The 12677-nt window shown below is 49.6% G+C and overlaps 1 protein-coding gene across 3 annotated transcripts in view; it reads left to right on the top strand.

The window, feature by feature from the left end:
* The window catches only part of PLXNA2 (plexin A2), a 169871-nt gene that overhangs the window by 97719 nt on the left and 59475 nt on the right, over nucleotides 1-12677 (top strand). For all 3 annotated transcript variants that reach the window (XM_057400688.1, XM_057400687.1, XM_057400689.1), the window contains exons 7-10: nucleotides 234-387; nucleotides 1237-1333; nucleotides 3800-3914; nucleotides 11601-11801. In XM_057400688.1, the coding sequence (XP_057256671.1) occupies nucleotides 234-387; nucleotides 1237-1333; nucleotides 3800-3914; nucleotides 11601-11801 (567 nt within the window). The remainder of the gene's footprint in view (nucleotides 1-233; nucleotides 388-1236; nucleotides 1334-3799; nucleotides 3915-11600; nucleotides 11802-12677) is intronic.

Below are 12677 nucleotides of genomic sequence, written 5' to 3'. Positions count from 1 at the left end.
GCAAGGTGGGGTTTGTAGCAGTAAAGAACCTTCATCCTTGGCTGGCTTCCACCTCTGCTTCCCATGAAGGGCAGTTGGCCAGCTCCTGTGGGTGGATGGGTCATGTAGGGGGATCAGTACTGAATGCGGAAGCAGCAGATGCTGAAAATACAAAGGCAACTGGGGCAGCTCTGCCTGCTAACAGGTTCCTGGCTGTGTTTTGTCTCCTTCTGTTGCTCCGCTCCCTGCTGCAGCTCAGCCTGCTCGTGAGTGATGCTCCGGACCTGTCAGCTGGGGTCACCTGCCTCTTTGGAAACCTGACAGAGGTGGAAGGGCAGGTTTCGGGCAGCCGAGTGGTGTGTGTTTCACCAGCAGCAAAAGATGTTCCTGCCATACCCGTGGAGCAAGGTAAGTCACTGACTTCTGGACAGTAACACAACGGCTGAGCCACAGCCTTGCCTCTCGGGGTGGATCTGGAGTATGGGAGCCCTCCCCTGGGCCTGGCTCAGCACCCACGAGTAGGTGGATGTAGTTTCTATTTTCCGGTCCCGATCTTTGGGTTGTTTCTTCATTAATGTCACTGCTGTCAGATTCTCTCTTCCCATAACCAAAACTCATTTTCTCCTTGGCATCCTTCCATGTGTCAACTGTATTTCCCTGCTGGTATCTTTGTGTTTCAAGGGATTATATGGAGCCGGAGACTGGTGAACACTGGGGCTGAGAGCTGCCATGATAGTAGTGCTAGCGCAGACTTACAGCAGCTCCAGAAGAGCAGTCTGCTCTTAATTAACTCAGTGCTAAGAGCTTCGCTAACGCCCTCATTTCCAGCATTGTCTCTTATTCAAGTCTTAGGCTGCTCCTCAGTGGTTTCATACTGGAGACAGAATCCTTTAGGGAACAGGCTGAGATTCCAAAATCATTTTGACCGGGACCCAGTGCAGTGCTTAGACCCTGTCTCTCCAATGCATTTTGCCATCAAGCCTGATTGAGTTTGGCGGCATTGCTGGAGACAGACAGCCAGGCACCATGGGGTGCTCGAGGGCAGGATCTGAGGGGGATGCTCAGCCCCCAGCCTGGGGAACTGCTGCAGACTCACCATGGGGGGAGCAGGGAGATGGAAGCTACCTGACTTGCACCTTCTACCCCAGGAGCGGATGGCTGAGCACACTGACAGGTGGGGAGTGGGTGCCTCTGTGTCTGCTGTTGCTTCCCTCCTTACTGCTGGCAGGACTGATGGGCTCTGGTTTGCATCCCCAGACTGGTTCGGCGTGGTGCTGCAGCTGAAGTCGCGGGAGACCGGGAGGATGTTTGTCAGCACGGAGTTCAAGTTCTACAACTGCAGTGCCCACCAGCTGTGAGTGCTCCCTTCCCATCCCTGAGCAGAGCCAAACACCCTCTGAATCAGAATCCCAGCCTGGTTTGGGTTGGAAGGGCCCTTAAAGCTCATCCAGCTCCAGCCCCTGCCACGGGCAGGGACACCTTCCATAGAGCAGCTTGCTCCAAGCCCCCGTGTCCAACCTGGCCTTGAGCACTGCCAGGGATGGGGCAGCCACAGCTTCTCTGGGCACCCTGTGCCAGCGCCTCAGCACCCTCACAGGGAAGAGCTTCTGCCTAAGAGCTCATCTCAGTCTGTGAAATGGATGCTGGGCTTTGGGATCAGCTGGCAGGGTTATTGCTCTACTTGGTTCATCCAGCAGACACGTGCGTTTGAAGGGGAGCCCACCAGTGTCTGTCTTCTCTGAACTTCTCTGGGTGCTTGTGTTGCTTTCTGTGCCTTGGGAGATGCAGGTGGAGCGAGCCTGAATAAACCTTAACCTGCTGGTGCCCCCAAGCTGCGCGATCCTGCAACTGTGAACTCGGATGCAGCTTTGCAGGCAGCTGGTGGAGGCAGAGCAGAGGGCGCTGAGATGGGCTGCAGGCAGCCAGAGGAGGCAGAGCCCTTCCACACTGCGCTGCCCAGGAGAGCAGTGTGCTGGCTGCTGCGAGGATGCTCTAAAACACCAGCATCGGGCTGCTCCATGTGGGGCTCAGTGCTACTGAGCATCGTGGCAATGTATCCCCCATGAACATAGCATTCAGCTGCCTGGCCTTAAGAACAGCTTAAAAACCTGAAGTACTGAGCGGAGGTACCAGGATGAAAGGAGTCCTGTGAGTCCTTCGGTCCCCACATGGTGCCTCTCCATGTACCCATTACCCCAGTGATTCTGTTGTGCTCCCTCTTGTGCACAGCTCTGTCCTTATGTCCTTGCCCCTCAGCTGGGCTCTCCAGCACCAACCTCTCCTGGCTGTGATCACTTGCAGTCCCTCCAGCAGTTCCTCTGCATCCTCGTGGGTTTGAATTTGTATGAGGGATGGCATCACAGAGACCCCTGTTTACACTTAGAGTTTGAATCAAGAAAGGCAATTTATCTTCCCTGGCCTGTCATTTGGCTTCATCTGACCATGCCTTTCCACCAGCTTGTATCTGGAGATAAAGTGCTAACGGGGTGGTAAATCTTGCAGCACTTGGATCATACCAGACTCGTTATCAGGGAGTTCAACAAGGGCAGGAGCCAGCCTGGCAGGAATAAATCACAGCATGCAAAATGGAGGAAGGAAAACAGGTCTCAGCCAGCGGAGAAGAGAGACCTATTGATCCTGAGACTTCATTGCAATGAAGGCCATGGGCCTGTGTGATCAGAGGTCCTCCTCCCCTGGCACCACTTGGGAAAGCTGGAGGCCAGGGTGGGGCAGGAGGGAGAAGTGCTATGGACTGAAATGGGTCAAACAAATGAGTAATTAAAAAAGCTTGCAGCACTGGATATCCTTCTCCAGATTTGCATGTGCATGATTAGAATAAGCTTCCTTAGCTATTAAGGTCACCAGGAATGCCTCAGAAGGAAAACACAATTGAGGTATTAAAACTCAAACGTGTCCTTGTGGCAGCAGCCTGTGAGAGGCATTGCCCAGCTGGCAACAGAGCCTGTGCCCTGAGCCCTGCTTTCCTCATGTTCCAGAGTTTTCTGCCTAAAGCCATACTCCTGCTTCCTTGCTGATGCTCATCTGCCTGCACTGATGCTGGGATCACTCCAGTGCATCCCTGCCCACTCCAGACAGCACCGTGATCTCTGGAGCTGCAGGTTACACCATGGAGCTGAATACCACAGGCACAGCTTATGCAGACTGTCACCAGAACAGTGCCACATGGCACAGAGGGCTGGCCTCAGAGACGGAGGAGGGGGTCACTGCAGGTATCAGCAGCTCTCATGGAGCATGTGTCTAAGGGGCAGCCGGTTAGTGTGGAATGAGCCCCCCCCAGGCAGTTCGCTGGCAGCTGGGGCCACCCCATGTCTGAAAAGGGTCTGTGTTCTTTCAGAAGCCTTTCATAGACAGTTAATTTCTCCCAACGTGAATCAAAAGTATTCTATGAAAGCACTTGCTGGACTCACTGTGCTCCAAGGCCGAGCAGAGGTGTTACTGTTGACTTGAAGCGTTCCTGACTTGTAAAACAACTGATCCAGCTTTTCCCAGCCTTGCCTTGTTTTCCACTTTCCAGGAACTAAAAAAAAACCCCAAGTCTGGTGCCTGTGCAATATTGTGCCTTGTTTGACACCAGTGCAATGACGTGTAATAAATCCCAGCCTCTGTTTTATTAGTGAATGAATTGCTTAAACTGTCTCTTGAGCATGTGTTTTCCCAAACGTGTCTGTTGGAACTAACCGTCCCTCCAAAGGAATTGCTTTCCCATGAAGGAGCCTGGGCTCCTGGCTGGGCCTGTCTCTTATCCTATAGCCCCCCCCCAGGTGATAACCTCCTTTAAAACTCCTCTTTCTCCCCTCAGGTGCCTGTCTTGTGTGAACAGTGATTTCCGCTGCCACTGGTGCAAATACCGGAACCTCTGCACCCACGACCCCACCACGTGCTCCTTTCAGGAGGGTCGGATCAATGTCTCTGAGGTACTGGACCAGGGGTTTAGCCCTTTCTTCTTTGCTTTTCTATGGTGCAGGTGGCATAACCAATGTAATGTGAAGTTCTTCGGCTTCCCATGGGTCAGGGCACCTCTCTTGGCTGGTATTGAAGGTGCAGATGTGGCTTTAAAGGAGCGTGGGAAGAAATGGTCAGTCAAGCTAAAGCGATGCGTCTTGGAACTCCTGATGGCAAGCAGCAAGTCAGATGCAGAGCTCTTGGTGGGACCCATTCAGTGGGTTGTGTTGGCAGGTCTGATATTTATGGCAGGAGCTTGACTGTGAACTGATTAAGAAGGGAATTACAGACGTGAACAGCCCCAGAGTTTGGAAAAGAGAACTGATGCAGGTTCCAGCACTGTGGAGCACGAGCCATCTCTCTTAACAGTTAATAAAAGGTGCAGGGCTCAAGTCCAAAAATGCTTTTAATGGTTGGAAGGAGGTATAGCCCATTAACAGCTCTGCCAGGTCTCCTGCATGTCCTGAGGCAGAGGGATCCATGGATGAAAGGAGTTTCTGATCAATTCCTGATCAAAGATTACCACTAACCCCTTGGTCTGAGTTTTCTGCACCCGTTGTCTTGTCCAATTCCCACACCACTGCCTGCTTCAGGCTCACTAGAGACAGAGCAGATACAGCCTCCGATGCTGGTAGCGTTCTGGTCTTCATCCTTACTGCCCCTCCACTAGCTTTGTAGTACCTGAAATGAGTGCAGGTCCTAAAGCACTGAGGAGATAAAAGAGGGTTTAAAAAGTGCTTTGAAAAATGTTGTGGTTTGGGAAGTGGGAAAGGCAGGAGTGAGGACATACATGAATCTTAGAAGAAAGGACAGTTAGGGTTAGCCAGCATCTGGACAAACCCTTATGAGTAACAGACACAGTGGAAAATGAGATTGGTCAGTGGAGTAGCACACTGACCTGTTAAAAAAAAAGTGACTTTAGCTGCTGCTAAACCAGTACTAAACTTGAAGCTTAACTTGGGGTCTTTGTGGTTAAAATGCTGCCAGAAGGCACATGGATACAAGGCAAGAAATGTTAACGGACTGCATGTGCAGAGACCTCAGTGAGAACCAAGGGATGGACAGCGTAACAGGGAGCCTTGGTGGTGGCAAGGGACAAGGACACTCCAGCAGCAGCCTCAGAGAGTTGTCAAATGCAGCAAAGGGAATGGATACCCAAGGGGAAGCATCCGTCCTGGGGACAAACCAAAAGCTTTCTCAGCCCAGTTCAAAGTCAAGCAACTTCCTTTCAGCACAAGAGAAAGCAAAACCCTTTGCTTCTCCTTCTCTTGAGCTATGTGCAGGTTTTTCTCCTTCACGCTCAAAGCATCGCTGTCTTCCCAGGCTTTACAGCTGTAGTTCTCAGTTCTCTAGGTCTTCAACCCCATGATCTCAGAAGTGTTTGAGAAGTCTCTGGTAAAGCAGGACAATCCCATTAGCTCAGTTTTCCTCCTGGGAGCGCTCAGGGCTTGCCTGAGATCACACAGAGGAAGCGAGTGGAGGAGTTGGTGTCTCTGCCGATTCCTGCTGGGATCACAGGACTGTTGCATCTCCAAAGCACTTCCTTTGTCATCTTCATCTTGTAGAGGTTGTTTCTTACCAGGGATGTTATGTGCTATTTCATGTGCTATCACACCTTCCCAGTGATACCTTTTGATAAGAGCTGATGATTAATGATACAGATGCTCCACTATTCATCCTGACTTCTCCAGACCTCTGAACACACAGGCAAAACCAGCCACCAAAAGCCAATTTGCTTGCTTATTTAAAGCACACACAGTGCGGTGCTAATGCCTTTATTACAGGCATTTCACTCCAGCTAGCACAGGACATGAAGTAAATGCTTCCTAAAGAGTTTCCTCTCTGAAAACAATTCACGTCACAGTGTTTTCACTGTGGCATGGCCTGATGTGTTAGCAAAAGGTTTGTTCTTACCAGCATCGCTCCCTTCGTAGCAGAAGGTTGGGTTTGGAGCCAGAGCATGGTGATAACCATGGCAGTGCCTCCACCATGGAGCGAGCAGCACCAGCATGTGCTGCCCTACTTTCAGTCCCATGTGCCTCCCTCATGTAAGATTTACACGTTCACACGGGGGTGGAAGTTTTCTTGTGCCTTTAATTTAACAGAAAATACCTTGAATATTCCCTCTTACTCCTGGCCCATCAGAATCTGTGTCCCAGTGGGATTTGATGCGTAACAAACTCCCTTTGAAGCTCCTATCTTGAGGAGGGAAAATTGCTCAAAGCCTCAGCTGCTTTACAAGGCGATAAGGGAAAGAAGGCCCTTCTTCATGAGCTGTACACTTGCTCCTTGCCATCTTCTGGTTGTACTGACCGAGGTAAAGCATAGAATCACAGGTTGGATTTGGAGTCACGTGTAGATAAATACAGGACCCTTCAGAGCCTTTAAAGCAGAGATGTCTTCAGGGCAGAGCTGGTTTTTAACATCCTCCAGCTGGTGGGAAGTGTCTGACATGGGGTAAATGCAGCTCTTTTGAGGCCTCTGTTTTCAGGTGGTCAGTTAATAAGTAGATAAGCAGCTCAGCCTTTCCTTAGCCTGAGGCTTCATTTCTCCACAAGGATGCCTGCTTGGACATTACTGTCCAAAGAGCAGTGGGAAGGCAAAGGGGCTGGCTTGCACCCACAAAAGCAGAGTCTCTTTAAGAAGAGGTCTGTGGGTGTGTAGCACTGCCTGTTTCACTTCACAGAGCTTTGGATCAGGCCTGTGATAGTGATGTTTTAATGTGTCTGAGGTGCCTGGGTTAATGTGTGTGAGGCTGTAAAATGTCTCTTTTAAAATGTATAAAAGAGGAATGTAGATACATAAACATCCTTACAGCCCATCCTAGTGGAGCCCAGAACCATGTGCATCCTGTTAGTTACCCTGAATGTGGGATCCTGTCCCTCTTTCATGTCCACTGAGTGCAGACTCCTTTAAATTCTCAATCCTTTCAGAGCAACACCTTGGCCTCTGGCTGTGCCCTTAGATGCCAAGAGCTGCTTGATGTGCCTTTAAACCAAAATCAAACTTCTTTATACCTGTTTTCCTAATCCACATTGTTGAATATCTAAATGGGAACTGTGGTAATTAAGAGACAACTCGGAGCCACATCCAAGTCCACCAGAGTCAGCAGCTGACTTTGCTGGGTCGCACCTAACTTCTGGAGGGATGTGATTGTCTGACAAAGTACCATATAGTACCAATGGTAACAAAAACATCACAGTACTTCATCCATGAATGGGTTACAACACGTGTACAGCACAGAGCTCAGGACAGAAGGGCACTGGGTAGGAGTTGCCTTTCTTTTCATGTCTGGTTTCTAAGGAGCAAGGTCTACTCTCCTTTCCAGTAGCATAAATGAAGAATAATGTGTTTCCCTGAGTGACAGGGTCTGTAATTTGCATCACTGGGAGCACAGCTGGGAGCCAGAGGTTTACATTCATGTGCCAGATTCATTTATGTTTATAACTTTCAAGTATGTGTAGCAAGTTAACATATGTGGAGAGCTGGGTTTTTGAAGATGAAAAGTATGAAAACAGTATATTTTCTTCTATTTGGGCTAAATCCCATTTCTAGGCATTTTTTATTCAAATAAGAACAATATTTGACCTACTAAAACTGCTCTGCTTTAAATACAAATACTAACCATGGGTGCTGTGTCCTACTCCCGAGCCATGCGTATTGAGGGGGGCTTTAAGATATTTATAGACCTGGGAATCTTTGAGGCTAAAACGTGTTGAAGAAGCATAAAATGCCTTTGTAAATGGTGTGCAGTGATACTTCATAGGCAGAGTCTGTGCCACTCCTGCGTCAGACGCTTGTCTTTCTCCAGCAGATTTGTGTTTATTCTGGTGCACAGAAGTCAAGCAGGATAATGAGAGGATTCAGGATGTGTTTGTTTAGCAAGAGGAGGCGGTAATGGCCTTTCTAACTCACTGCAGGCTTTGCTTCTCATGAATTAAAAAACAAAGTAAACTGATCAGGGAACAAATTGCATATTCTGGCTGCAGTATCCCTTTTTCTGTATTTTCTGGATGCTCAGCTCTTCCTGGTGCGGGGAAGTGCAGAATGAAGCTCTACAAACAGGAGCTGCCTCCCTGGTGCTTCCCAGCACTGTGCACCCCGTGTATGCCTCTTCTTCACCAGAATCCCAGTGTAAGATTTTTTTTTCCCACTGAAAAACAAAGGGAAAAGTATCTGTTATGTCCTACGCACCTCTGATGATGGCAGAGCAATTTTTGCTACCAGCATTTTAGCTCTAGAGAGCAGATTTCAAATGTAAGTCCTCTCCCATGTCTCTAAAGAAAGAAGCATTTCTTTAGCAGTCGGCTCACGAATGGCAGTGGCCAGGAAGGATAATGGTCCATAACATATTCATTATTTTCAGGACTGTGCACTGAGGTTCTCCCACTAGTGGTGAGACTGAAGGTTTTTTGTTTCCAATCATGATGTGCTAAAAGATTCTGGGGATGCAGGTTGTCTTTATGCCTTTTCTCCCAAAGATGGGCTTTGCACAGGGCTGGGGGCCAATCTGTCTCCTGTTGGTCCTGGATATGACTTTGAGGTTAAATGCAAACCCTTAAATGCAGCTGGATCTAAAGCAGGAGGAGGTACAGGTGTGTGGTGCATCCTAGAATGTACATGCAAAGTCCGCTCAGGATGGATGGAAGCCTCAATGAATCCTAGGAGTTTGCTGGTTGGTGGTGCAAAGGCTGAGCTGAGGGTTAGATCCATGATAAGCAGGGTCTGCAGGAACCTCTGAGCCAAGCAGCACAGTGGCAGTCCCTTCCAGCCTGTAAACCTGCTCCAGTGCAAAAAAGGGCTTTTTTTCCCCTTCCCAGCATAGCTGCTTTCTGGACATTGGAGTTTAAACTTGCTCTTGGCTGTTAATCCGTGAAAGTCCCTGTTAGGAATAAAATCAAAAATATAGAAGGCAAAGTGCCACTAAAAGGGTTTATGAGGCAGCGGTTCCAGCTCCTGCCTTCTCCAAACTGGAGTAGCATCTGGTTCTCATTTAGTACTTGCCTGAGCCAGTAGTGAAACAGCATCCCATCAGCCTGGCTGGGAGCTGGGAAGGGAACGTGGCTTGGCGTGTGTCACGGTCGTTAGTGGGAAGCGGGGATTTTCTCCCTGCATAGGCAGTGCTGGTGGGAGCCTGGGGAGGATGGTGATGGCTCTCTTTGTGCTGGCATCTGGGTGATTGACTTGAATCGCTTGGCAGGGTGGCAAGGGCCTTGGGATGCCAGTGTGGGATTTGGGAGAGGGAAGGGAGATGTCAGTCCATTTTTATACTTCAGTTTGGGATTAATCCTTCAGTGTCAGATGCTTACAGGTACTTAGGTACCTAGTTCCATTAGATCAAAGCAAATTAGAGCTAAACCATATGTAAATACTTCTGATGGTCAGAGCCTTTGTTCTCTGTGTGCTGCAGTTCTGGGTATGTAAATTGAGAAAAACCTGTATCTTCTGGTGTGCTATGAAGAGATAATGTTGAGGATATTGAGATCTCATGGGAGGAATGTTGTACAGTTATCAGGCACTGACAGGTCTTGCTTTGCTGTTCATCCCAGCTGTGGCTGCCCCATCCCTGGCAGTGTTGGAGGCCAGGTTGGACACAGGGGCTTGGAGCAAGCTGCTCCAGTGGAAGGTGTCCCTGCCCATGGCGGGGGGGGTTGAACTGGATGAGTTTTAAGGTCCCTTCCAATGCAAACCAGCATGTGGTTCTATGACCTAGTTCATGCTCATGGGGACCTGGAGATCTGCTCATCTGTGGAATGATGATTGCAGGGAGAGTGTCCTTTTATTTTGCAGACAGCATCTTGCATAGCAAAATCTCCTGCAATATTAAAACTTGTTATTAATTTACAGTTGCATGATTTTGGACAGACAGTGGCAGAAGTGAAGCAAATCACTTCTGTGTACTTAATGTTTTAATTGCTGTGCTTAGTCTTCAGAATACGTAGTTTCGGAGGCAGCATCATTTTGCTCTTTTCTTTGCTCCTTTACTGCAATCACACAGATGTTTGAAATATTTTCATATGGTTTTCAATGGAACACTTAAAGACTGCTTCTAGTTTTGTGGTATTTTTTGTACCCAAAAACCAGGCTGTTTTCAGGGATTGGGGAACTATCCTTACACATTCCTTCACTGCATTGAGCTCTGAACTCCTGAGCTTTAACTTGTTTATAGAATGATCATCAAGGATGAAGTCCCATTCTTTATGTGAAGTGAATGAAGTGAAATGAAATACCTATGTACTGTTTCGTCTTAGCCCCACTGCCTCCCTTCTCCTCCTCCAGGATCCTGCTGAGCAGCCTCTGCCTGCTCCTGGAGCTCAACATCCCTCCCTTTTCCTGGTTGTCTCCTGAAATGCCTTTGCTCTGGCCTGGCAGGGTGATTGATAGTTCTGTGAGGCTGTGGCTGGAATACACTTCCCAGTTTGCATTTGACTTGGAAAATGCATTATTGGAGCAGCTCCTGATTGCATCCTGGAGGTGCAGAAAGACTTTGATCTGCAGCAGGAGCTGGTGTGTGCTGGTTTGAGTCATTGAGCTTGGCTGGGACATCACCTTCCTCCTGCCCATGGGGCTGTGCAGGCCAGCAGTCTGGGTTTGCTCTTGCTGATGCATACAGCTTGGGGTGCCTGTGTCCCAGGAGGTGGAGGCTTAAGTCTCAGAATCACAGACTGGTTAGGGTTAAACTGGTTTGGACCTTAAAGCTCATCGAGTTCCAGCTGTGAGCTGCAGGCAGGAGCATCGCAGTGAGCTGGTGGGATGTTTCAGAGGTGTCGGAACATGGCAGGGGATGAGAGCAGATAGAGCAGAAATTAACATCACCCCAGAAATTAATGGCACACTTGGAGGCATTTTACTCAGATAACACAGAGGAGAACAGTACCTGGTAGCGAGAGAGAAGCACATCCCATGCTGCACATAGCCGAAGGGTGTAAGGATGAAATGGGATTAGAAGCAGCCCAGGGACTGAGAGCAGCCCACTGCCCTCCTGGAGCAGTGGGGCTCAGGCAGAGCTGGAGCAGCTGATAACACACGGCCACTGCTGCAGGAGGGCAGAGTGAGAGCGTGTGTCTCTGCAGATAAAACCCACGGCAAGCTCAGAGCAGGGGGAGTGCCTTCCATGGATTCCCTGAATAGCAGCGTTCCTTCTGTGGTGAGAAAATCAGTGTCAGCCTCAACACAGGGAGACTGAGGGGGGAATCTTCATCAGGGAGTGTAGTGATAGGACAAGGGGCAAGGGGTTCAAACTTAAACAGTGGTGATTTAGGTTGGATGTAAGAAAGAAGCTCTTCCCTATGAGGGTGCTGAGGCGCTGGCACAGGGTGCCCAGAGAAGCTGTGGCTGCCCCATCCCTGGCAGTGCTCAAGGCCAGGTTGGACACAGGGGCTTGGAGCAAGCTGCTCCAGTGGAAGGGGTCCCTGCCTGTGGCAGAGGACTGGAGCTGCGTGAAGTTTAAGGTCCCTTCAACCCAAAGTAGGCTGTGATTCTACGATTTCTGCACTTAACCTGCAGCTGCATCGGTGGACTGAGAAGTGGCCAGTGCTGTGCACCGAGGATGTGCTGGGACATCAGCCCTGGCCATCAGAGCAGGGACCAAGACCTGGCCGGAACTGGAGGTCACCATTACTGCTGTAACCTTTTCTTCTCTTTCATTACCCCACTAGGACTGTCCCCAGCTCTTCCCCACAGAGGAGATCCTGATCCCAGTGGGAGAGGTGAAACCCATCACGCTGAAGGCAAGAAACCTGCCCCAGCCCCAGTCTGGCCAACGTGGGTACGAGTGTGTCCTCAGCATCCAAGGTGTGATCCACCGCGTGCCTGCCCTGCGCTTCAACAGCTCCAGTGTCCAGTGCCAGAACAGCTCGGTGAGGGACCAGCAGGCTCCCCAAACCGGGTGTCAGATGCAAAGGGCATGGGCTCAGCCACGGGGAGAGTGGAAAATCTGGAGTTAAACTAATCCTGGAGTTAAACTAATCCTGAATCCCTGGCGGGAACCTGCCGCGGCCATGTGAGGTGTTTCATTATAGCACCAGCTCGGAGAAGATCCTTTATCTGGCAGTTCCCTGTCTGACTGAGGGGGGTCAGCAAAGAGGAGGAGGAGGGAATGCAACCAAAGGTGTTAAGGCAGGCTAATTCACATGGGGGAGATAAGGCGAATCACAGACCCTTTATCGGGGAGCTGTCGTAATTCCAGGGCACAGTAGCTGCATGAATGCAGTAATGCTGAAAAGCAGCATGGTGCAGGGAAGGAGGGGGAAAGGAAAATTGCTGGGGGAGAGAGCACAGCGCAGCAGAGAGAGGGAAATCACCTGAATGATGCTGCTGGGGAAGCAGGCAGGGGAGGGTGGCTCTCCTCCATAGCCTGGGGCTTAGCCAAGCCAGTGGACCTGGCACATTTTAACCCAGAACACCCAAAGTCACCATGGCAGGTACTCAGGGATGGCAAAATGTGAATGGCAAATGCAGCCCATGTTTGGTCTCGTGTGGCACACTCCAGCTGGAGGACTGCAAGAGAAGAGTGCGGTCCTTCCTCTCCTTTCCCATGATGTCCATGGGCAAAGAGGGCACGTTCAGTTTGGTTTAGGCAGCAGAACAGGGTCCACTTGAATATTCAGTGCAGATGGTCTTAAATTGTTAATGAAGTTTTGAATTTTTAACAATTTCACTGGATATTTATATATCATTGGCCATCTTTGGGCCTTGCAGCTTGGTAGGTAATAAATGTATTAATACTATAGAGT

The sequence above is a fragment of the Pezoporus wallicus genome, unplaced genomic scaffold, assembly GCF_028554395.1.
Source record: "Pezoporus wallicus isolate ANWC-B61680 ecotype Strahan unplaced genomic scaffold, APGP_CSIRO_Pwel_v1 scaffold_7736, whole genome shotgun sequence".
Lineage (NCBI taxonomy): Eukaryota > Metazoa > Chordata > Aves > Psittaciformes > Psittacidae > Pezoporus > Pezoporus wallicus.
The sequence above is the reverse complement of the archived record's forward strand: the minus strand, read 5'-3'. Positions and strand labels throughout refer to the sequence as shown.